Source organism: Amphiura filiformis, chromosome 2 (assembly GCF_039555335.1).
Source record: "Amphiura filiformis chromosome 2, Afil_fr2py, whole genome shotgun sequence".
Classification (NCBI taxonomy): domain Eukaryota; kingdom Metazoa; phylum Echinodermata; class Ophiuroidea; order Amphilepidida; family Amphiuridae; genus Amphiura; species Amphiura filiformis.
The window spans coordinates 87,348,913-87,376,175 of NC_092629.1; the positions used below are offsets into that span (position 1 = coordinate 87,348,913).

General features: G+C 36.6%; 1 protein-coding gene across 1 annotated transcript; it reads left to right on the forward strand.

Annotated features, from left to right (window-relative positions):
• The first annotated feature begins 284 nt into the window (after positions 1–284).
• On the forward strand, positions 285–27,191 carry LOC140146773 (uncharacterized). Its single transcript, XM_072168649.1, has 13 exons — positions 285–459; positions 4,973–5,227; positions 9,411–9,497; positions 10,947–11,086; positions 11,482–11,607; positions 14,289–14,411; positions 15,824–15,989; positions 16,651–16,746; positions 18,888–19,055; positions 20,294–20,466; positions 21,955–22,157; positions 23,451–23,683; positions 24,993–27,191. Exons 1-13 carry the CDS (start codon positions 354–356, stop codon positions 26,645–26,647), a joined length of 3,531 nt encoding a protein of 1,176 aa, XP_072024750.1. The 5' UTR covers positions 285–353; the 3' UTR covers positions 26,648–27,191.
• Positions 27,192–27,263: the final 72 nt, after the last annotated feature.

Consider the following 27,263-nt stretch of genomic DNA (forward strand, 5'->3'; position numbering starts at 1 on the left):
TCCAAAGTAAAACATGCAGATTGACATTGCATTTGTTATATCGGGCTCTGCATCCATGACCCTCCGAATATCTTACCCATGCAGGCACTCTTGGAACTTCACCTACAGCTGGGTTTGGGGTGACTCCTTTGTACCTTCAATACGAGAAAGGTAGTACCGTAACCGGTATACTATTATAAAACTAAACGAAACTTCTTTTAGGATCATAATGCCCACATATTCCTTTGAGAATATACTCTAATCCTGACACTTTTTGTTTTTTAGATGGCTGTTAACAGATTCAGAATCAGATGATGCAGCAACCAGACCATCTGCAGTCAAGGCTTCTTTACCAGTGCTGACAAGGATTAAGAATGGGATCCACATGTTCCATGTGTAGGGTAAATAAAATAGAACATGGCACTGTTGTGGAGAAGGATGGCGTGGCTAGATGGCTGGGTCATACACTCTATGGAAACGGTAAGGATTACCATATTTCGTCAAATAGTCCCCCCCCCCCCTCAAATAAATGCCCCCACCATTTTTTTTCAACCATGATGTTTCAAAATTGCCGATATTTCCACGCTATCTTGTGTAGTAAGCTTACCAAGTTGCTCACATGGTCGATAATAGCGTCAATAATTGGCGAAAATCTGGATTGAAAACCCGGAAGTGAATCAGAAGTCAGTGTTTCTAGTTCATAGTTCGTCATTTTAGCGTGAGTTTTAAGTTTACCTAATGATTTTAACAGGAATTATTGTTCTAAAATTGACCTTGAATAAACGTACCCCTTGGGAAAATGTAACGCCCCCGGGGGCGTTATATTTGACGAAATATGGTAGGTCACCCAGCAAATGCAAAAACCTTTTCCAGAAAATGTTTAAATTTCGAGTAACCGGTATATAGGGTTTAAAATATTTTTTTTAATAACATTCACAGAACATTTTTGAAATTTTCATGCAAAACATTATAACAATGTTTTTAAGTGTTGCACAATATTTTCCAATTTAATGTTTGCCAAAAATTATTTTGCAATAACAGTTTGACAAAATTTGTAATAGTGGTTTTTCTATGTAACCTGACATTTAAATGTAAAATATTTTGACCGCAACCAAAACACATTTATAAATATAATATAAAAAACATGTTATGTTTTATGGGGATTGGGGTGAGTAATGGAAGAAAACATGGACATTTTCTAAGTTCATTATTTCTTAATTTTAATTTTGCCTCACTGTAGTCAAAGTTGTTGAAATATCCCCAAAATGTGTAAAAAAATTTAATTTTGGTATATCGATGGGTCCAAATTTCTTGTAAAAAAAGTTTTATTGAAAGGTCCATAAAATTTACTTAATTCACAGCGCACACCCTACACAAACAAACTTGAGTACCCACCCACCAAATTACCAATGCCTACTAAAGTGGTTCCATTTTCATTTGGGGTGATGTTTTGGACCACTTCAGAGGAAAAAAAATCACAATTGAAAGGGTCCAAAATATTTGAAAATGCAAAATACCCCTTCAGCAAAATGCTTTAAAAAGAAAACCTTAAAGCAGTGAAGGCATAAATTGGTTTCTATGATCACTAATTAAAGTACACATACCCTATTGCATAAATTGAATGATTAAATACAGGTAGTTAGGCTTGATTGACATTGATTGTCTGCTATATTAACTGATATCAATATTGATAGTGCAGCATTTATATTGACAAAAATCCTCATTGCTTCTGAGTATTTTAATTATGATCTGTTGTCCTCAATAATTGTGATTACCGGTACTTTTCTTAGCTCTAAAGGCTGCTACAGACTCCAAGTATTTGATGTAGAATATTTGTTGTAGCATATCTATGTTATTTAACCTATATCGAGGTCTAACAAATGTTGTAAAATTGTTAATATGTTACGTAGAATATCTGGTAGAAATATATTATCAATTTTATGACATCAAAGTTCAAACATTTGTTAGAACTTAATTAAATATTACTGGAAATAGAATAGTAATAGATTAAATAACATAGATAGGCCCTATATTACATCGAATTATGCATCCACTAAAAAGTCTGTAGGGTCCTTTAGCCTGGACCAAAATATTGATGTATTTCTGGTCAACCGACCTTGTCCTTCTCAACGCTCCCATTCAAACATAATTATCAAGTGCTGTAACAAAAATAATTGATAAATTTCCGGTTCCCAACCGACCACAAAACATACACCTGAGTTAAAACATTAAAGTTTAATGCTTGCTGGTGTAGCTGTCAGCTGATACTGGAAATATAAACATTTTTGTTCAGTTTTAGCTTGTTTGACACCAATTTTTGATTGGTTGAATTTGCTGTCTACTGAAGATTGCACAAATTGATTGGTTTAATTTGTGCTGTCTACTGAAGATAGCACAAATTGCCAGTGTAATTTGTACTGTCTACTGAAGATAGCACAAATTGATGGGACAAGTTTGTGCTGTCTACTGAAGATAGCACAAATTGATTAGTTAAATTTGTGCTGTCTACTGAAGATAGCACAAATTGATTGGTTACATTTGTGCTGTCTACTGAAGATAGCAAAAATTGATTGGTTAAATTTGTGATGTCTACTGAAGATAGCACAAATATATTAGTTAAATATTTGCTGCCTACTGAATATAGTACAAATTGATTGGTTGCATTTGTGCTGTCTACTGAAGATAGCACAAATTGATTGGTTAAATTTGTGCTGTCTACTGAAGATAGCACAAATTGTTTGGTTAAATTTATGCTGTCTACTGAAGATAGCACAAATTGATTGGTTAAATTTGTGCTGTCTAGTGGATAGCACATATTTATTGTTTAAAATTGTGCTCTCTATTGAAGATAGCAAAGATAGCACAAATTAATTGGTTAAGTTGTGCTGTCTATTGAAGATAGCACAAATTGATTGGTTAAATTTGTGCTGTCTACTGAAATTGATTGGTTAAATTTGTGCTATCTACTGAAGAAAGCACAAATTGATTGGTTCAATTGTACCGTCTACTGAATGTGCTTTCTACTGAAGATATCAAAGAGCACAAATTGTTTTGTTGAATGTGTGCTGTCTACTGAAGATAGCACAAATTGATTGGTTCAATTGTGCTGTCTACTGGAGATAGCACAGATTGATTGGTGTAAAAATCATCAACCCAGGTACAAATTGATTTGTTGAATTTGTGCTGTCTGCTGCCTACTGAAGATAGCACAAATTGGTTAAATTTGTGCTGTCTACTGAGTGAAGATAGCACAAATTGATTGGTTGAATTTAGTCTATTTGTGCTGTCTACTGAAGATAGTGATAAAAACACTGCTAGACCATGGGACAAGGCTTGCTAAGTGCTTCAGAAAGTAGTTTTCGTTCTCCCTTTCTGGGTAGAGGATGGTTTATACATGAAAATATAGCTATTATATCACTGATCAATAATATAACATTTCCCACTTTCAAAAGTTGCACGTTACTGTGTAATTTAGGAGTTATTTGGGGTTAAAATGTGTTTTTTAGTGATTTTTTTCCATTTTTGCCCAAAATGTCAAATATTAAAATAGCTGTAACTTTCAAAATAAATTGAGTAGAAATTTCATTTCTATTGTAGATGTTACATATTACATGGATGTCTAACACTGGTGAATAAAAAATGTCACAGCACAACTCTAATATATAAAAAAAATGGCAAAAACCATATTTTTGTGCTATTTTGGCCATTTTTGAGCTAAAAATGTAATTTTTGCATGGGGAAAAAAATAAATATAAATTTTATTGATTTCAAAAATATGTCATTATGTCAACCTAGTTATTCTGAACAAAAAAGTTAATGATGGTGAATGTCTGTGACCTATAGTTTTTGATCTATGGCCCTTTCAAATTCATATGGACTAAAATAGCATGTTTTTGTTCAATATTTCCAATATTACGCCAAAAATGGTCCTTTATGGCCATTTTAACCAACTTGTTAGTTTTTTGGAAAGTGAACTTCACTTAATAATATGAACATGTAATTGTACTTTAATGTTAAGCTATTTCAAGATCCACTAGTATGCCCACTACCGTGGTAGCAGCAATTTTATCTACTTTCAATGCAGTAAAATGATGACTAAAATGATTTTGCTGCATTGAAAGTAGTAAAATTGACGATATAATTGCTTCTGCCATGGAAACCGAGCTACCAGTGGATCTACAACTAGCTTAAAATGAAAGTACTATAATATATCCATAATATATGTGAAGTTCCCACTTTCCAAACACTGAAAATTTTGTTAAAATTACAAAAAAGTACCATTTTCAGCCTAATATTGGAAAAATTGACAAAAACATGCTATTTTAGTCCATATATGTGAATTTGAAAGGGCAATAGATCAAAAACTATAGGTCACAGACATTCACCATCATTAACTTTTTTGTTAAGAAAAAAAAAATTAATATAATTATATATTTTTTAAATTAAAAAAATATATATTTATTTTTTTTCCCATGCAAAAATAGCACAAAAATATGGTTTTTGCCATTTTTTTATATTTTAGAGTTGTGCTATGACATTTTTATTCACCAGTGTTGGAAATCCATATGACATGTAACATCTACAATAGAAATGAAATTTCTACTCAATTTAGTTTTAAAGTTACAGCTATTTTAATATTTGACATTTTTGGGCAAAAATGGAAAAAAATCATGAAAAACACATTTTTAACCCCAAATAACTCCTAAATGAGTAAAGTAAAACGTGGGAACTTTTTGGATATTAATTCAGACATATATTTACTCTTGATTTGTTATGTTTTTATGTTCTGCCCAAGAGTGGACTACGGAAGTGAAAGATAAATGCCCATGTCCCATAGTCTATGCCCCCTGGTTCTTATCCCATCTGCACTTGGATAGTGAAAACTTCAGGTGGTGTATTACTGTCCACATTTTTGTTACATGTAGGGGTGTGTATCTCGAATGGCTCGTCTATTCATCTTTACAAAACGTTCACTATTTTTTGATATTTTTAGGATTAGATGACTCTGATTCAAGCATTGATGAAGCATCACCGACTCGCTTACGCATCTCGGAAGAAGTGAGGGCGCAGTATACTAACTACCAGCCCACAGTTATCACAATACTTCATTTCAATGATGTCTACAATATTGAGGAGAGGAAACAGGAGCCTGTTGGGGGCGCTGCACGTTTTGCGACAGTTATCAAACGTTTCCAGAATGAGAATCCATTGGTGTTTTTTAGTGGAGATGCGCTTAATCCATCAATAAGTAAGTATGGTATGGTATGGTATGGTATAAGTACAAATGTAGAACAATAATAATGACTTGCCTAAAGGTGCTGTCACATTATTAATTAATTCTACCAAAAATTGGTAGATGCTTCGAGAAGTTCGAGTCATTATTTTGTGTAAACTAATCCTAACCCTAACCCAAATCATAACTCCAGGAGTGTGAGAGTTCCTCTTTTCAGCCAATTTCATCTTTTTTTGTTGCCAAAATTTAAGTGTTTTCTTTTATTTTTAGCCCATATTTGGCATTTTACCCTGAATTTACGCTGTTTTTCAGTGTTTTAGTACTGTTCCTTGTTTTTGGTCTGTGGCCTCTCTCACCCGTGTAACCCTTATTTTGTGTAAAATTGCAATTGCTCACCCTCTTTTAACAGGTGTTAGAAAATCTTTGATCCCCTTTCAATGTGTCAAAAATCGTTGATCCCCTTTACACAGAGCAAATGTTTGGGAACCCAAATTTATAACATTAAATAGTCTTAAGATCTTGTGATGTGACCTCCGCGTTCAGGAAATTGTGCATATTTCAATGTTTTCCTACCGTTTATGAGATTGAAATAAGAGAAATCTTTAACAAAATATATCTGTTTAACATTCAATACTTGTCTTTGGGGCCAATAAGTGGTCATAAGTGTGCAGTAATGATAGTCGCCATATTAATTATACATTTCATTCATTTGATGATTTCTCTAGATATGCTGGAATCTCAAAGTTTAAGAAAATGGAAAAGAACATAGAATTTGATGTAAGAAAATGGAAAATCACCACTTCAGTAAAAGACCTATATTAATAAACCTCCTACATGGCACTGTTGTACAGTGTGCTATATATTGATTTGTCTAGATAGATCATGCTATTCTAGCGTCTGGTTTATGCATGACACAAGGAAGTCAAAAGGGAAGCTGCATCAGTCATTGTGGGTGGAGATTAAATTGCGACCTTTTTTCACAAAACCTGGTTGTACCACAGAGTTTAAAATATTTTTAAGTGGAGATCAACATTTCATCAGATGGATGGGCACTCACTAAAGATGAGAGATATATTTGTCTACATAGTCACCCTTTATATGTGGGGGCCACCTTAATTATAAACCGCGTAATTCTAGTTTCAACTTTCTCTCACCCATTGACCCGGGAGGGGGGATACTCTGCTGGGGCGGTGCCAGGGTTGAATATTGAGGGGGGTGGGCAAAGGCATCAATGGGGGTTCCAGGGGACTGGCCCTCTGGTGGGGGTCCAGGGGCAGAGACCTTTGTTGGGGGTCAGAGGACAAAGCTCCCTGAATCTGTCGCTTTTTTAAAATGAACAATAGTTTTAGGTATAGAAAACCAATAAAATTGTCACAATTTAACCCCTGTTTGACCAATTTTTTTTTGCTTTTCTTCTTTGGGGCAATTGCCCATGCCCCTCCCCCCCATGGTGTCACCCTTGATACTCAGTATTCAAAATGACCATGCGGGATGTGCTGTATATTCAGCCATTTCAGCCATGGTCTTTTTCCAATAAATTTGTGCTATCTTCAGTAGATATCACAATTTTAACCAATAAATTTGTGCTATCTTCAGTAGAAAGCACAAATCCAACCAATCAATTTTCTGGTATTTGGATGGTTTTTCATTTAATTTTCCAATTTTTTCCGAAAAAAAAATAACCCAATTTTGCCAAAAATTTGAGAAATGTTATAGAAACTTTGAAATTTGCATCCAAATTGTTGACTTCTGGTATAACCTCCACTTGCACAGAATCGCCATATTGAAACGAAAGCGAGGCGCTCCCCTCACGATTATTGGTGCTCCATCGTAAAACGAGATCGCCTTCTTTGCCATCGTGCTTCGTTGGTCCCGATTTCTTTTGGTTTCCGGACACTTCCCGTTGTATTGAATAGCCTTAGCCAATAGCTCCTTCTGAGCCAAAATGATCTCTCTCATCTCCAATGGCAAAGTTGAATAACCTCCAATCAACAAGTTGACCTCAAGTTGTGTGAGTATGAGTTTTAGTACCCAACACACTCAAAGGTCATTCTATGTATGTATTGGGGTTAAAGAACTGTGTACTGACAGATGAGCATATGTTTGTGATCCTATGAGCTAGGCCAGTCTATACCAGGAGCACAGAGAAGATATATCTTACCCATCCCAGAATCCTTTGCAACATCACCTCATGAAACAGCAAATGGCACTCCTATTACTTTGTACAGGTTCCCTTTGTTTTCATATTGAGAATAGACTGGCTAAACAAGGGTTGATAGGCATATTTTGCAAGATCTGTGTGCGCTCTGTTCATTGAGGTATTTTTGTCACTATCAACGTACAGTATGTTGCACTATGGTCTATCAGTCACTTTGAGTCAACAGCACTATAGCTTTGAAGCTCAGCGTGTGCTGCGTTGGCTTGGTGTTGTTTCTTGCATGTACATACGTGTCACTTTGATCGTGCACGTAAAAGTATGTACATGCACCAAGTAATGCTAAGCTAACACAGAACATGCTAGTTGCAAGTGACTCAAGGTTGAAATCAGTACAGAAAATGGAAGTGGCAGAAATGCATTGTGGGAAGTATAAGGTATCTTCTTTAGTACCAGGAGGATATATGGAAGAAAAAGCAGATGTTACTATGTCTGGTTTGGTCAGGATATTTGTAATCAATCAATAGCAATAAGCATTTTTGTCTCGCCTTGTATAGATAGAAGAAGCAATTATCAGCTGTAGTTTAAGTTTAGCTTCATTGAAGGAAATGTGCAAGAAGGGTAATATGCGACAGGATCTGGTACATGCAGGCCTTTATCTCAATTTCAAATTTGCCTCCTTTGGCCTCCATGGACCAGATTGTGTCACATATATGGCTCGATTGGACCTCTATTTCATTTTAGTCTTTTGATACAAAGGAATAGAATTTAGAAATTAAAAGAAAATGTGTATTAAAGAAATAAATCCCTTTCCTGTACACCCAAATAATGTGTCGGAGGCAGTAGAAACATAAATAATAAATGCGGCGTAGCCGAACTCAAAATTTATTTGTTACTGACGAGGACTTTTTTATTTTTTTAAGCAGAAACCTTTATTTCTATTCTTTCATTGCAAAAATAGTGCGATTTAAATATTTGAAGTTGCTTAGGCCAAAAAAAAATAATTGTTTGTTTGTCCTCCACAGCTTTGAAAGAGGACGTGCGGGGGGGCGGATTTTTTTATTTTTTTTTTATTTTTTTTTTTTTCGGATTTGGAGTATTTCTGGACCTTGCTAGAGCTAAATGCTACAATCATTCATGGTGACTTAAAAAAACAAACATTTTGTTTCTTTAATATGCAGTTAAAGTTATAATTTGTGTTCATGTCATAGTCTTTTAATTATTTGGTGGACTTTTTTTATTTTCAACCATAAAAGAGGTCCAGAGATACTCCAAATCTGGAAAAAAAAATGAATTTTACTCATTTTTATAAAAAAAAAAAAAAATAGAAAAAAAAAAATATTGGTCAGGCCTTCATCTGAGGAGCGGGCGGTGGAGGACAAACAAACAACTTTTTTTTTTTGCCTTATATCAAGCTTCAAGGTAAAGCATGTAAGCGGCAAAATTGTATGCGTAACCTCGCATTCCTAAACCACATGACTTGGGGGATTATTTGAAGTGACTTCCACTTGAGATGACTCTGGTATTTATTCCTAGCTACATGTATGTATTTAAACTTAAAGAGACACATGTAGCATCTGACAAGTGCATCTTTTTGATATCGATGTATTAGGCCATATAAAATTAATGCTTTGGTTCTTGTCCAGAGGATTTTCATGAATTAATGAGGGAGGGAGTTTTGTGTGTGTGTGTAAAATTAACATTGTTAGTAGTATTTGGTCTTTTCCAACAGTGCTTGAGGAAAGGAGAAGGCAATTTTGTGAGATTCTGATGGATAAATCCCCTGGAGTACCACAAAATGTCTTGGTAATGGTCCATAATCTCTCGTAAAGTATTCCAAAGTAAGTCTAAAAAAAAAAAAAATTGAAAAATCTTAAAAAAAAAAAAAATCTGACAAATCCCGGAAATTGCGGAGGGAGGGGACGAGAACCAAAACATTAATTTTATTCGGCCTTATGTATACATACCATACCAATATGCCATACCATATGCCATTCCATACCATATATGCATGAGACTGTTTTTTTTTTTTCCCTATTTTAGTGAGCAGTGTTACAAGAGGACAACAAATGCTACCAGTACTGAATGCTATGAAAATCAACACAGCTGTGTTTGGCAATCATGACTTTGGTAAGTGGGTTGTTCACTGAACCGTAGCCAGGGTGTCTGGGGAGGTGCGATGTACTCTTCACCCCCCCCCAAAAAAAAAGCCAATCCAAAAAAAAGCCACTTTTTTTCTGTAAAAATTTGCCCTTTTAGCCAGGGTGTCTGGGGAGGTGCGATGTACTCTTCACCCCTCCCCCAAAAAAGCCAATCCAAAAAAAAAAAAGCCACTTTTTTCTGTAAAAATTTGCCCTTTTAGCCAGGGTGTCTGGGGAGGTGCGTTGCGCTCTTCACCCCCCAAAAAATACCCCCCAAGCCAATCCAACAAAAAATCCACTTTTTTTCTGTAAAAATGTTGAAAATTTGCCCTTTTAACAGGGTATCTGGGGAGGTGCGATGTACTCTTCACTCCCCCAAAAAAGCCAATAAAAAAAAAAGCCACTTTTTTCTGTATAAATTTTGAAAATTTGCCCTTTTAGCCAGGGTGTCTGGGGAGGTGCGTTGTGCTCTTCACCCCCCCCCCCCAAAGCCAATCCAACAAAAAAATCCACTTTTTTTTCTGTAAAATTGTTGAGAATTTACCCTTTTAAGCTCTTGCTAGAAGTTTACGTTGTTACCAAATTGAAAATGTGAAAAAGGCATCGGATCCACCTCATACAAATGTTGGAAATGTAGAAAATTGAGTTGTTACAATATCGAACTTACTCAAACCTAAGCTTACTGATGCTGACATCCTTGTAAGGTCCTTAAAAGTCCTTAAGTTTGTTTTTTTAAATTCTTTATTGTTTTTGCTCCTTTTCTTGCCTGGTATTAATTTCATTTTTGTAGACTTTGGTGTCATTTGATCAGATCATGTCACATGGCAAAATGAACCATTTTTTGTGACAAACAAAAAAAATTCACAGATTATTAATAAAGGAAAAATAATTACAGGATTACAAAATCATGCAATGTGCTTTATGGTAGTTGTGCGAACATGAAATGTGCCAGGATGAAAGGATGCACACACACATGGAAGTCATTGTATCTCGTAATCCCTCACTATGTAACGTCACACTTGGAAGTCATTGATGGATGTCGATATATCAATAACTGCCACGCCTTGCGTACATGTCATCTAAAACAAGCAATTTGATTGGGATGCACATAGATTTTGTGCATTTTGCCCCACAGCGACGCCCTCAATTTTTTTGGAATTTCTACTTTTTGCATGATTATAATGCCCAATGTTGTACTAAAATACCATTTGACTAAGACTAAGCCAGAAGTGCTTTAATTACAGTAAAATTTAGAGTTTTTATAACAAAAATGGGGATCCCTAGTTTTATTTTCCAATATTCCATCATAGAGCTCCACAGCTAAGTGACTAGGTAGTTATCATTCATTTTACTTCATTATTTCAGCCTAAGATGATCAGAATAACAATATCACACATTATGGCTTTAAGTATCAATCCATTGTTTCTTTGACTGTTAGATTTTGGTGTTGATGAACTGCAAGATTTCACTCGTGAGAGTAACTATCCATGGATGTTGAGCAATGTAATAGATAACTTTACTGGAGAACCGCTGGCTGATGGCTTAGTGACTAGGATGATAACATACAAAGGCAAAAAGGTAGGATTTATGCTATTTTGAAGACAATGTGATGATGTAACGATATAAAAGTTTGTTCCAGCATGAGTAACTTTCCATGAATACTGAGCAATGTTATAGATGACTTTACTAGTGAGGCATGCTCGGTGTCTAAAGTTTGTTCGGCTTATATAAGGCGGAAATTATTAGACTTTTGTTACTGCGCGCATCAATGATGTTCCAACTCGCGTAAATTCACATAAGCGTGCGCCAGTCATGCATTACGCAACGCACAACTAGCGTAAGCATGACAGAATGTTGAGCAATATTATATGATAGATAACTGCTGAAAGTCAGTCTAAACTTTTGAAATTGTTTATCACCAGCACATATGAACTTAGCTGAACTTATTAGATCATCCGTTTTTCCATGTACAGATAGGTCTGATTGGTTTGGTAGAGGAGGAGTGGCTTGTTACCTTGACGACCATTGACAGGGAAAACCTAACGTATATAGATTATGTTGAGCAAGGAAGAAAATTGGCTAAAGAACTTAAACAGCAAGTAAGTATCAAGTAGAAAGGCACTATGCCAGCGCTTCACAAACTGTGGATCACAACGTTTTTGGGGGTTGCAGGCCATTTCAAAAAGGGGTGCGACTTGCGAGTCAAGGAAAACCCTTGCAAAAGAAAATCATGAAGATGAAGATAGCTTATAAGGGAACAACCCAAAAGTTTGATGAAGCCCTATAAACGAAAGTCCTTTCGTTAGAAGGCTAACCCCCTCCCCCCTCCCCTCTAACGTAAGTGTCAAATATCGAAAATTTCAACCCGTATTCATTGGGCACAGGGCCGTTGTTATGGTCCATGTTGTTCAGGGGTGCGACATTGCTAGGATATTGATCACATTTAGGAAACAATAATTCTATTGTATTTTGAAATATTTTTCTTCATAAAAAATTAGGACTTGCTGGATTTTCAAATGAGAAAGAATCAAAGTGTGGTACAACTGCAAATGAACTTACAAGTTGTAGGTTGCGAGTACTGCACTCTATATTTATTTGAAATCATTTTTGAAGCAACCACTATAAAATGTCAATATCGTACTTCGGAAAATACTAAAATTTTACAATTATATATTAAATCCATAAAAAAAGACCAACTTTGACCGATGTTTTAACTACTTCTTTACAAACGTAATCAGACTTTTTGACCCCCTCCTCCCTAACGAAAGGACTTTCGTTTATAGGGCTTCATCGAACTTTTGGGTTGTTCCCTAAATGTAAACATCATTGAAAATGTAGCCCCTACTTTAAATGAAGTTTTCTAAAGTTGCATCGTGTATGGTGTACCTAATTTCAAATATTTCTTGTGCTATGTTGAAGTAATTTGAAGTCAAGCATCATATTATTTTGTAAGTTAACATTGCAAATTGTATGCGATTCATTTGCATTTGTAAAGTTGGTACTACAGTGGAAATTCCAATTGAATGAACACAGCCTGACATAGCATGACAATTTTTTGCATACACTGCGTGATGCACACCAGCATGTACAACTGTGCGTGGATAACGCGGAAGTGAATCCAACCATGTCAACACACTTGTGATTGTTAGTATTGTTGTACGTTCGCGTTGTAGTTTGAAATACGCAAAATACGATCACGGTTGGATCAAATACAGCTGTTGAAAGCTGTGTTCATTCAATTGGAATTCCAACTGTAGTATGTTTAGTGAGCTAAACTCAAACTTTGGTTTCACACGTCCTCCAACCTTTGTGGGTTACGACAAATAAGCCAGGCAAAAATTAAGTCGCTTTATAAAAAGTTTGGGAACCGCTGCACGATACCATACTTCATCCCAGTGATGTGAGTCAAGACCTCTAAATCCAAAACAAAGACTAAGCTATACTTCCGAGATCAAGACGTTCTCTTCCGACACCAAGTCCACTTTGGGACCAAGATCTTGAAAGTCCAAGACCACGACAAAACAGTGGCATGCTGGACTTTTTTTCAGGGGAGAAAGAAAAAAATGCCCAATGAGCATTAGTTTGGCTCAATCTTAACAGGATATCTGCATAATTCAGTTTCATACTATTTGAAATAAAAGTTGATAAACATTGGGATCATTTTGCCCAAAGTGCAAAAATGGGTAATTTAAATTATTTCAAAGTGTTTTTTTAATTTACATTTTCAAAAAATGTGTTTGGCAAGTGTGCAAAAGTACAATTTCCCCTGATCAGTTTTTGAGTCACCATAAACAATTTAAGGTTTGTCTGCCAAATTCAGAAGAGTGTCAGAAGCCTATGGTGATGCACAAGGAAACATGCTGCCTGCTTGGGTAGTGTTTCCTGATCAGCTCGTAATAGGCGGGGCTCATAACATCAGTCAACATTAATGGGTATATTTTCACGGGAAAATTTTCTGGACACGTGACCAATGGGTATCAATGTAAGTGTGACCTCAAGCCTGATCTCTGACCCCCGGTGGTGACCTCGCTATTCAAGTCTTAGTAATTTTGAATTGGAATAGTATTGGCTGCAATTTCGATAGAAATTTGTGTCTTGCAAATTTATTAAATATCATGAAAACTTAATTTCTTCACAATATCATCAAAACGTAATTTCAAAATTATCTACCTACGGAAAAAAATATTTATCTACGGAAACTCTTACCATAATATTATAACTTGCGACAAGTTACTTATTTTGTATCGAAGGAGGAATTCTTCCTATTCAAATACATTGGTACACCACCCGCTGTGCTCGAGGTCACATTCCATAATGCTAATATGTCTGCGCCCATGGATGTCACGTGTCCAGAAAATTTTCCCGTGAAAATTTACCTATTAATTCTGACTGAACATCGTGGATTGATATAGAATAGCGTACACAGAGCTTGGCGCACCACCTAGAAGAACCACGCTACTGACGCACGCCTTTGTGAATTTACGCAGGCGTAAGTTGGAACTTTATTGATGTGTACAGTAATTTAAAGACCGAATAACTGCGGCGATTACAAGCTGATCATAGTATACGTCCTCCGGATCTCACTTTCTGATGTTGGCAAAAATATACTCTTCTGCTGTAGCCTTTTAATATAATAGTATTTGTAGTGAATGTGTCACACTAGGCCTAAATGTAAGATGGAAAACACAATAAGAACAAATGTGAACACCCACCTTTGTTTTCTTTATCATTGATAGCTTACTAATTGATATTTGTACTTTTTTGTTATTTTTTATCTCAGGGAGCAGACTTTGTGATAGCTTTAACACACATGAGAATGCCAAATGACGTGAGATTGGCAGAGAATGTAGAAGATATAGACTTGATTCTTGGAGGTCATGATCATGATTACGATATACAACAGGTGAGCTTATGTAGCAACTGTGTACTGATGGTAGCATGTGATGAGATCAAGTAATTTCAGTTGGAAGTCGGAAATATGGATTTTCAGATACAGCCAAACCAAGAAAATTATTTTGTTTTGGAAACACTTCAACTGTTCATATCTTTATAAATGGTCAATTTCAATGGGGTGTTCTTCAAAATGTAGCTTTACACATGCTTTATAACATCATGTAACTGAAAAGTGAGTATGCCTAACTTCAGACTGATTTTGCTTGATTGCACCACATTTGTGTCAAGAATATAGACACTGAAGATGCATTGCGCATTGCTATCTACTGAAGATAGCATGCTGCACTGCTATAGAAGATAGCATACTGTATGTGTTAAAAACTCTGCTATCTACTGAAGAAAGCATACTTGTGTGTATTAGAAACACTGAAGATAGCATACTGCATGTATGGATTAAAACCACACTGCTATCTATTGAAGATAGCATGTTGTATGGGTTAACAACACTGCTATATACTGAAGATAGCATGCTGTATGGGTTAGAAACACTGCTATCTACTGAAGATATAATGCTCTATAGGTTAACAACACTGCTATCTACTGAAGATAACATACGCTATGACTGTGTTAAAACACTATCTACTGAAGATAGGATTCTGCATGGATTAAAAACAGTATATACTGATAGTCGTCTTACTCGCTTCTCACCACTGCAGCCTGGTGCAATTCCCTGCATTGCCACATGTGAGTTTGGTTGCCGATCCATGTTCGTCCTCACAGGTTTTTCTCTGGGTGCTCCGGTTTTCCTCTTGCTTCTAAAATCGGACCTCTGCCCATATCCTTGTCCCATCATATTGGGTTGGCTTACCTTTAATTTAGTAGCCTCTGAGCACAATTGTGCTTTGCCTGAGTTTAGCTGAAAGTTACAAATATATTATTAAAAATTGATGATGTGTGGTAACACTGCCATCTATCTACTGAAGAAAGCCCTCTCTGTGGTTAACACTGCTATCTACTGAAGATGGGACGCTGTGTGGGTTAACACTGTTATCTACTGAAGATGGAACACTTTATGAGTTAACAACATTTATATACTGAAGATAGAATGCTGTGTGTTTTAACACTGCTAACTATTGAAGATAGCATGCTGCATATGGGTGAACAATGCTGCTATCTACTAATCTACTGAATGTTGCATGATATGTGGGCTAACACTGCTATCTACTGAAGATAGGATGCTGTGTGTGATTAACAGCACTGCTGTGTACATACAATAGCACAGAGTATTGGTTAACACTGCTATCATGCTATATAGGTTAATATTTGTAGAAATTAAAAACCTGGAAGCCAACAGTAATGAAGGGAAAGTTCCAGTATCCATAATAATCACAGTGTATTGTTTTCATTATTTTCTATATGCAGGTCAACGGTCATTATATAGTGAAAAGCGGCACCGATTTCAGGACTCTGTCCAAGCTAAATATAGAAGTTGGTTGTTATGGTAACCATGTAGAAATTGACAAGCTGGAAGTCACAAGTGAAGTTGATGAAGATCCTCATGTCAGAGACATTGTGGAACAATTTAAAGGTACAGTTTAAGATGATACTATTTTTTTTCTTATTATTATCACCTGACTTCTGCCAAGAAGATGTCATGTGAATGTGTGTCAAAAAAAAGCACAGTGATTTATAGTGCACTACACACAGGCACGATGCTTAGACATTGAGCCATAAGCCTCAGCACACTTTAAAGGTTGTCACTGACCACTATGGCCCATATCATTCCATAAACCATTAAAAAACAATTCAGGTACTTTGCTGCTAAGAAGTGCACACCCTAGACATTCCACAATGACCTTAGCTACCAGGATCAGCTCCTCAAGTTTTTTACGGGTTAAAACAAGACAATTAGCAGTAAGTGCCTTGTCCAGGGGGATATCAAGCTCACTCAATTTTTCCACAAGAATGTACTAAAACACCATCAGGATTCAGACCAAACTTCTTGCAGCATGGTCAAACCATTTCACTAATGCGGAAAGGTCCGGTTATCTCCAAACCCCACTCACCACAATGCCAGTGGAGACTGGCTCTTCAGACTAGGTGTCAGAGGGGACATGCCATTGCATTTGGACTACCGTTTTTCCTTCTTAAAAATTAATATTGGGTGGAAAAATATAGGTCACGTTTTGGAGAGAATCTGAACTTTTAAGTTGAAATATTACTTGCTGTATTTCTTGTTTTCATTGCAGAGAAAGTGAGCAAGGAAATGGAGGGAACATTGGGATATATTGAAGTAGACCTGGAGGCTAGATTTTCTATCATAAGGACACAAGAAACTAACTTAGGTAAGAATGGGAAAGATGAAAAGGCATCTGTAAGTCGGTGTGTGTGTGTATGTCTGTCAGTCTGTCTGTCTGTGAGAAAGTGAACAAAGAAACAGAGGATATAACATGATGCGATCAAGCTAAGGGAGTCTAAGTGAGTCGTAATTGTTTTTAATCTCATTACATCAGCCATTCTCAGTGCTTTATTTTGCTAAAATCCCCATCATGATTAGACTTATGGTTCCAGAGATATAGTCATTTTAGTGTTGCTCAGAACAATAAAATACAAAGGAAGTTGAATACTATTGATGCCTTTATCTCGAACTCAATATTCCCGACATCCGACTCATTTTGCTTGATTGCATTTACATATTGGGGATATATTGAAGTAAACATGGAGGCTAGGCTAGATTTTCTAAATAAGGACACAAGAAACTAACTAAAAGTAGGGATGACCAATGAACCATCAACTTGATTAGAACACTCCCATAGACATGCAGGGAGCTCAACTGTGCACTGCTTGCACATACATTTCTAAATTGATCTCATTCTTTTATTTTTCAATATTTTTCTGTAAAATTTGGGGAAGTTACTGCCAATTATATTTTGTAACTATCTTGCAAATTACAGCAACATAACTTATTTTGTTTTTCTGTAAGTGCGAGTCAAAATTGGTCCATCGCCACAGTGCGCTTTAATTGCCAGTGGCTGAGTTTAGCACTGCTCAAGAATGGCACAAAATATTCAAATCAGTAAGATCAGGTGAAAAACGTAGCCTACTGAGCTGTAATTTGGCAGAGTTGCCAGTAATACCTCTATCATACCCTCTGTAAAAAGGTTAAAAAATTGAACAAGTAGATCTCGAGTTACAAATTAAATCACCAGCTTCCCTTTGGAATTTTTATATTCCTTTCAAATCATGTTAAGAAGACACCTTTCTGAACATAAATGTGAAGTTTCGTGCTCATTCGATGTATTGTTCACCTGATCTTAACCCTAAACGTTTTCTTATATTTAGGCCTATAACATCTACAACTTGCTGCTGGCTATACCTTGTTTAGGACTTTCAAAAGAAGTACCTGAATGTGCAACCATAACTGTTTCAAAATAGCCCGCGATAGTCATGCAGGTAACTCCGAGGTCAAGCATTGAATTGGTTTGAACAAAGATACTCATAATGTATTGAGTGCTACTTTGGTTTGAATGAGGAATACTACAGGAATACACATGAGCATGATGAGCCTGGGATAATCTCTATTGTTGTGAATGAGTCAATGACCTTCAAAACTTAAGATTTTGTTTACATACACCTACTAATTGGTCATATTAAACCCAATAACATTGAAATTCTTGGTTGTGAAAAAAAGTTCACCTACTTAGTGCAATTTTGATTTTGTGCCATATCGGCTATCTTGGATGATTTTTGGCAAATGTCCTCTAAATGCATGATTTCAATGCCTTGGTTTGAAAAAATAAGTTATGCCAGTGACTAGTTAAGTGCCATTTCATAAGAAACCCCTTTGATACTTTCACAATATGCTTGTTTCATGTTTGCAAATATGTTAAAATAAAGAAATATATAAAGGTAAATATATGCTTATGCCAATTTTGCTCCCAACTTCTATTTTTGGACCTTGTCATTTTATTTCGTTCCAATGACCGGTCAGAATGGGAAACTTTGATAATTCATAATTCGAAAAGTTTTTGACCGATTTTGACCATTTAACCACCAAAATACTTCTGTTGATTAGTTCTACTCAGAAAACAATCTTTTGTAGCAATAGGGTCAACATGAAATTTTGATGGTTATCCCTACTAAAAGAGAGAGATTTTGAGCTTTTTGAAAACTACTATTAATGATAACTGCTAAACTTTAATGAGCATTTCATTAAAGAACAGCAAAGTATGTTTTGGGTCCTCAATTTTTAATGTGTAAGGTCGCCTTTGGCAAATGTTTGGCTAAGCCTACACAAATACAGGATGTCTTTTTCAAATTTTTTCATGACATTAAAAAATCCAAAAAACAAATCTGAAAGTTCAGGAAAAAAAAAGCAATATATGCAAAATTTCAATTTTGAAAACTCTATGAATGTGATCTTCTAAGACAAACTGATTTGTAGCCTAATATTCCACACTTTTTATTCTATTCTTATTTTGAACAGGAAATTTTGTAACCGATATCATGCTGTCAACAACTAAAGCTGATGTGGCGCTTCTCAACTCCGGGACATTTCGTACAGACGCAATCATTTCTGCTGGAGAGTTCAAGAGACGTGATTTAATGACTATGCTACCATTTATTGATTCACTTATGGTACTGCAAATAACCGGTAGGTGCAGTACCCTTATTACTCTTCAATTAGATATGCCATCACAGCCAGGATAAGGTTATTGAAGCAATAATACATGAGATGTTATTTGACTATGCTACCATTTATTGATTCACTTATGGTACTGCAAATAAAATGTAGGTGGAGTACCCTCATCAAGGGTGTAGCAAACTTTCTTGGTCAAGGGAGGAAGCCAAACAATTCTAAACTCGCCTCCAGTTCAGTCAGTATTTACATGACTCGGGCGGTATTTTCTCGTATCACACTCAAAGCCATCCAATATTATATAATTGGTTCATTTGTGGTGCTTTATCCCTAACCCGCCAGGGGCTTTTTGGTGACGGGAAAGAAAAGAAGAAAGGAATAAAGAGAGAAAACAAAGAAAGAAGTTGTTGCTCCGAGTGGGATTTGAACCCGAGACCCCTCGCATGCCAACCACTGGCTCGGCGACACTTTGCCATGGGTCCTTAGCTTCGCTGGCCAGCAAAAGCGTGCCTATATATCACTTAGGGCGATTGCGTCATCACACCACGTGGGATGCACGCACGAACAGCACGTATATCAAGTAGTATTTTGTAGTACTCAGGCGTGTTAGGGTTAAGGGCCACTTTTCTTAAATGTTATTTTGGTCCAGTCTTTGTGACAGCAATATATTCTAGAAAAAGCAATTTTCATAATTTGCTTACATGTTTGCTCTAAAATAATGAGCTGACATTGCCTTTGAATAGCAAAGTAGTGGGACTCTAGAAGTGGAAATTTTGGCGCTGCATTTGTTTTGGCGCTTTTCATGAAAAGCGGCATGAAAAAAAAACCACAAATATATTCTCTTTGTGTATACATGGTATAGTTTGATGTAAGGAATCTTTACCCCAGCTTAGAGCTCACTCACAATTGGCAAGTCGCATAAAGGGGGTCAAATGAGGTCGATGTTGATTTAGGGCACCAAAAGTTTACATTTGGGCAATTTTCTCATTGTATAATTGAGCAAGGACATGCATTATTTTACGCACCATACAATTTGCTATTCCTAATAGCTGCTAATCTCCTTGTTTTATTTAATTGTAGACTTACAATTTCAAAGGCGGACAGTTGTCACTTGAAAGAGGTCCCTTGAAAATTCCACAAGAGGTGCTTATTAGGGGAGGAGTGCTAATTAAATACACGGTAGTGGTTGAGCAAATTTTTAATTAATCTTTCAGATAAAAAAATGCATTATGTTTCTTGTTTTCATCTTACAGGTGAACAGTTGTTGGAGTGTCTTGAGAATGGCATGAGTCAACATCCTAAGAAAGAAGGACGATTTCCTCAAGTGTCTGGTATTCAATTTGGATATCACCCATCTGCTATACCAGGCCATAGGGTGGACCCTTTTACCGTATTAGTAGATTCTCAACATATACTACCAAGAAAGGTAAGAAAGAAGGACGGTTTCCTCAAGTGTCTGGTATTCAATTTGGATATCACCCATCTGCTATACCAGGCCATAGGGTGGACCCTTTCACCATATTAGTAGATTCTCAACATATACTACCAAGAAAGGTAAGAAAGAAGGACGGTTTCCTCAAGTGTCTGGTATTCAATTTGGATATCACCCATCTGCTATACCAGGCCATAGAGTGGACCCTTTCACCATATTTGTAGATTCTCAACATATACTACCAAGAAAGGTAAGAAAGATGGGGTGTATTTCAAATTTAAAAAAAAGGCAACATTTTTTTAATGATATTTAGGTTATTTTGACATTGACTCCCAGGGAGAATACCCCAGAATGGTCAATAGAGTTGCAATTGCCCTCAAATATGGCATGAGATCGCCCATCAATAACCTAGATCCAGCCAGAGGTAGCGCTAGGTTTTCAAACAAGGGGTCAAAAATTCAAAATTTTGTGAAATTGTGGATCCAATACAATAGAAATAAAGGGTTCAAATGACCCTTTAGCAACCTCTACATTAATATTGTGCGCCAAAAGCTAAAAGAATGCGCCCATGACCCCATGGCGCAAGTTAGCGCTACCCCTGGATCCAGCCCTGCGGTAAACGCAGTGTGTAAAATAGAGCCACATAGGCTACTTTGTCTTCAGACATGCTATTTTTCAAGCCAGTCCATCCAATGGATGCCATAACAACTGCTTGGTTACTGACATGTGTTTAGAGTAGAGTGTTGAAGTAATCCTGTGTGTAATTTTTGTTCATTTTTATAGACAGGATTTTAAGATATGGCCTTGTGACAAATTATAAGTTTCTTTTTGAGGCCAGTTTACTAGTGGCGTACCGACCGCAGAAATACCAGGACAAAATTGACCAAATATTTGGTGTTTATCTTCCATTTGGCCTTTTCAAGCAACAATTATCCTTATAAAATGTTAAATTTCCGCAGGATTCGTGTGCACTCGTCCCAGTCATGTCTCTTTTTGATAATTTTGCCCACCTTGGAAATTCTGTCCACTGGTACCTAGACACTAAGACAGCACCAATACATCAAAACCAAATCTGAGTAACAAATAAAATATATGAACGGGTTACTTTCAGGCTGGTTGAACAGGTTATTTTCAGGAGCAACCTGTCATGTGGACTTGTTGCTTTTTGGCTGAATTTAATGCTCTGCGTGCTAGTCATATTCATAAGCTTCAACATAAAAAGACCAAGTTTTGAGAAATTTTCTCAAAATATCAAGAGCTATCTTAAGAACCACTGAACCAATACTACTTGTTTGTACTCATTTTAATGCATTTTTCATGCTGATTTCAAATATGGTCAATAAAATTTACAAATCTGAAATGTCGAAAAATTCAAATAAAATTTGAAACTTGTCGTCTGCAGTCGACACCCGCGTGGAGAGAGTTAATACACACTGGGTACACACCATCCCACTAAATATATATTTTATGTTTGCCTGACAGCTTTATAGAATATGCACCAAACAGTACCTTGCAGAAGGAAAGGATGGCTATGAAGTCTTCAGACGTTGTCCCATCTTAGTTGATCAAGAAGAGGGCCCAATCCTGTCAACTATTGTACAGAATCATTTCACAGCTGTTGAGATGGTGAAAGGACTCAAGCCTTGCAGATCTGGGCATAGACAAAGCTTGATTAGTTTGACAAAGTAAGTTATGCATAAGAGGAACCGTGCTCATGTCTATTGTACAGAATAAGGCCTAAAAAATTGTTTGATTGGTGTTACCCCAACTGACCCTAAAAATAGGTCAGACCCTAGACTTTTTTCTTATTTTTTTTGCAAAAAAAAAGAAATTAAGGTTAATAAAAAATATTTCAAAAAAGTTCCAAGGCCTTTATCATAATTATGCAATTTACAGCTTAAAATGTGTGTTAAAAAAATTGCCAATTAACCGACCTACCCTAATTTTTTTTATGTTACTCCAATCAAACGATTTTTCAGGCCTAACTTCATTGCTTTGGAAATGGTGAAAAGACAGATCTGGACATAGACAAAAGCTTTGTTAGTTTGACATAGTAAGTTATGCAAAGTGCAATGCCACTGCTATCACACTGCCGCCATCACCACCTCTTCAATCATCATCATCATCATTGTTATCATCATTGTTATCATCATCATCATTGTTATCATCATCATCTTAAATGGGTTGTAAAAAATGCTGAGGCTTATGGATCAACGTCTAGGCGTTGTGCCTGTGCATAGCGCACTATAAATTATTTTGAAACCCATACATCCCTGTACATGACTTTACCTATATCTTCCACAGCTGGAATGAGTATTTCAAATGTGTAACACCAATTATTTAATATTAAAAAAAAATGTTGAGAGAAAAATTTTGATCCTCAACCCCACTCTTCCCACTTTTTAGATTCTTTTCAACTGTTGCTGCAGGGGCCGGCAAAATTTACCTTTTCTGTAGCCCCCGAATGCACGAGCGGCCATGATACGCCACTGTCACTGGAAGCTACTGGAGATGGAATGGATAAATAGTAACAACTGGTTGTGTCAACGATTAACATAAGATGGCAAAATTCAGAGTGAAGACAAATTGCCATCATATTTCCCCAGAGAGTCCCTTGCCTACCATTCTTAAAAGCAACAATGATGTTTACCATAAAAACTTGATAGTTAGCATATGTGCATACTATCGATCGCTTTTGGAAACATGAAATTGTACCAGAGTCTGGCTCTTTACCAAATGAGCTAATCAAGTTGAGACACATATTTGCAGGTTTACTTGTTCGTATTTAACTATGTGTATCGATGATTTGCTCAAAACCATTTACACTTTTGTGTATGGGGCTCTTCATGTTTGCATGTTTTAAAAGCACTCGATAGTAAGCACATATGCTAACTATCAATGTAGCAAGTTTTTACGGTATATGTTCACTGCTACTCTTGAGCCATTGTTAATTCTTTATATATTTGTTCATTATCTAGACGTCATAGCTTCATGGATCAAGCGGAGATATCGCAAGCAGAACAAGCGCAGAGCAATATAGCGCCCTCAGTAGAAGGACGTATCTTCCATTTAGACGACAAAGATGTGTGCGATCTACAGAGACATAAGGAAAGATTTCTTTCTGCTACAGACGAGGAACTTATTGAAGAAATGCAATGTTGGGAGGAAAATAATAATTATGTGGAGAAAAGGGTTATAAAGAAACAGAAAGGTGAGCAATGAAGGGGCCTTGGGCTATTCTAGTTGAAAACCCCCTATGGAAGACCATATGGAAAAGTTTTACTATGAAAGTCTCTTTAAATAAATTATACTCGACTCCAGTGTGTGCACGCTGTGTGTACAGAGGCGTTCGAGGTCAATGCACAATGCATACATTACCACACAACACACTAAGTAGGGCTGTACGGAAGAGGATATGGTTTTTCCTATGGTACGACGGCACTATGTAACCAATCAGATTCCTTTTTAGAGAGTAGAATCTGGCAAAGTATTTCTAGAAAATACCGTTTGAGCCAATTCAATCGGACTTTCTATTATCAAGTGAGGGCCGTCTATAGCACGCTACTTTAATGAAACGGGGTGCATGTCAGTGTATTTCGCCGTAAATCGAGTGAGATTTTGGGAATACCTTGCGGTGTTTAGAGCTCCTGTACGATGAGGTCTTTCATCACATTTCCTTGAAAATCAGGGAAAGTAAAGTTTAATATATACATGAGACAATTAAGAGAGCCAAAAAATGAAAGTCTTTCCCTTCATAATAATTGAAGTTGAAAGAGAAAAAAGACAATTTTCTCCCATTGCTTAACTGTGGGACACCTTTTATTTGAGCAAAAGAGACTACTTTTCCATATGTGGCCTTGTATCTCCCACACAGGTGTATATTTCAAATTGAGTCGCAGGTAATCCAAATTTCAAATTCACACTCCCTGTGTGGAAGATTAAAGTCATGTCTTCCATCTTAAGGGCTGTATCGATTTCAAATGTCAAATTTTCAAATTTCCTCTGAAAAGTTCAAGAAACAAGATCCAAAAGGGGGTGTTTTTAAAGTCAACTAATGAGCATGCGGGTATACAGAGTGCGGGGACCGCAATGTGCAGTGAGTTGGGAGGGGGTGCTTTTACCCATAGGAGTACAGTCCAACCTCTCTTATCTGGCCATGATGGGACCAAGCAATGGCGGATAAGTGAAAAATCCGGATAAGTGAATTACATGCAATTTTGCATTGAATGTCTGAATTGCTAACATTGGGACAGCAAAAGGTTACTCATAATGGGGTAATAACACTGAAATATGGTATTTTTAGTTATGTATGCCACACAGTTATGTCCTTCTAAATGCTTCATTGCATGAAATCAAGTTCTCAAACCCTTCTCAAAACATGAAAAACATGATTTTCTATGAAGATCACATGTCCGGATAACAGAGAGATACATATAAAAGAGGTCCAGATAAGAGAGGTTGGACTGTACTGTTAAAATGAATCTATGTAAAAACTACAATGTTTTTGTTCATTTCACCAGATGGCCATTATCACCATGACATCTGCACAATACCAGAAGCTACTGTGTCATCGCCTGACTTAAAGCTCAATAAAACATTGATTGCTGTACCATCAGCCTCCACTGGCTTCATCACAGGAGCCTCAGAAAGGACAACCTTCTCACCTAATGAAATGACATCAGAAATCAGTTGTCATGAGATGTATGAGAGATCAGCTAATGTCACTCCTTTAGCTTCTGTAGATTTTGTTAGAGACCAAAAAAGAAGTGTTTCGCCAGATGACGTGCCATCCAAAAGCAATGATCAACTATCAGATAGTGATGTGACTACGTTTAGATCTTCCAGTATGACTCAATATAGGAGTTCATTTCCAGGTGATGCCATAGATCTTGCGTGTCATGAACAGAGGTCTGAAGGTGAGGTCACTTTGACTCAAGACAGGACTTCTTCTCTAGACAATGAAATATTAAAAACAACTCAAGACAGAACTTCTTGTCCTCGTGAAGGTACATCTCTCTCATGTCAGGGACAGAGATCAGAAGGTGAGGTCACTTTGACTCAAGGCAAGGCTTCTACAAACACTGAAATAATGAAAACAATTCAAGACAGAACTTCTTGCCCTCATGATGCTACATCTTTTGCATGTCAAGAACAGAGGTCAGAAGGTGAGGTCACTTTGACTGCAGACAGGACTTCTTCTCCAGACAATGAAATAATGAAAACAATTCAAGACAGAACTTCTTGCCGTTATGATGCTATATCTCTTGCATGTCAGGAACAGGGGTCAGAAGGTGAGGTCACTCTGAATGCAGACAGGACTTCTTCTTTAAACAATAAAATAATGAAAACAACTCAAGACAGAACCTCTTGCCATTATGATGCTACATCTCTTTTGTGTCAGGAGCAGAGGTCAGAAGGTGAGGTCACTTTGACTGCAGACAGGACTTCTTTTCTAGACAATAAAATAATGAAAACAACTCAAGACAGAACCTCTTGCCATTATGATGCTATATGTCAGGAACAGAGGTCAGAAGGTGATGTCACTCTGACCGAAGACAATGCTCTCTCTCCAGATAATGAACTACTCAATACAACTTCCAGTGATCTCGATGAGAATGATGCCATGTTTTCAAGGTGTGATGATCATGGTACAGTACCAGTTCAAACCTGCTCCCATGCAGCTACTCTGATACACATCTGTAGCAAGAGTAGTGTTGTACACTCAACTTTGTCCAGTGCAATACCAGAAGGCAGCGTAAATGAAATCCAGACAGACAACATTTCCAAAGAGAGCACAAATGCAGCTGCCAAATCTTGCCAATTATCTTGTTGTTCACCATCTCTTGAAAGGAATCACACCCAAGACCTAAATCAAAAGTCAAACATTAACATTAACAATCAAACTGATATCAAATCAGGTGAAATGATATCTTGCGATATTGAAGGAAATCAAAATTCATCAAGAAGACCTCTTTTCCAGCAAGATGCAACTCTGGACAAAGCTCATGCAGCAGGTACTTACACAGAAGAACACAATGCCATACATACAGAAATGAAAGGGACCACACATGATAAATGTGAGACTGGAAATGAAAGGAGCATTTTAGACTCTGGGATAGACCCTGTGTGTGTTTCTATTCATGGATTACAACAAGATGGCGACAAAGAAATATGACACAAGTTTTGTAGATTCTATAAAATAGTGCCATAAATCTATATCTACCTCTAGTCAACTCAGCGGCACTAGCTTTAAAGTTCAGCGTATTCTATGTTAGCTTAGCATTACTTGGTGTGTGTACATACTGTTACGCGTACGATACGTAGAAGCAAGAAACAATGCTAAATCAAAGCAGCACACACTGAACTTCAAAACTGACTGGAGGTAGATAAGTAGCTACGGTTGCATGACTTAAGCATTTTTAGTTGTCAAATAGTAGCAACTATATCGAGGTCAAAATTTAAGTACAAACTCAAGATAACTTTCATGCCCAAAATGCATAAACATATGTAAGGTATGTAGGTTAAAAATGATTGCGGCAGGCAATATATATATTCTATAAAGACACAAGGTCTTGAAACAGGCATTACAAAACTTGTTTTTACTTTTTCTGGAACTTAACTCTCTCCATGCGGGAGTCGACTACAGACGACAAGTTAATTTTCAATTAAAAAATTGTAGAATTTCCATGACCATATTTGGAATTTCATGAAAAATGCATTAAAATGAGTACAAACAAGCCTAGTTTTATGTTTCATTGGTTCTTCAGATAGATATTAATATTTTGAGAAAA

Bases quoted from the DNA above. Each gene is read 5' to 3' on its own strand.
- LOC140146773 (XM_072168649.1), top strand. From the start codon at position 354: ATGGGATCCACATGTTCCATGTGTAGGGTAAATAAAATAGAACATGGC. The intron at 5,228-9,410 runs GTAAGTATGGTA...TCCCTATTTTAG, and splicing joins TGCGCTTAATCCATCAATAA to TGAGCAGTGTTACAAGAGGA. The intron at 19,056-20,293 runs GTAGGTGCAGTA...TTCATCTTACAG, and splicing joins TATGGTACTGCAAATAACCG to GTGAACAGTTGTTGGAGTGT.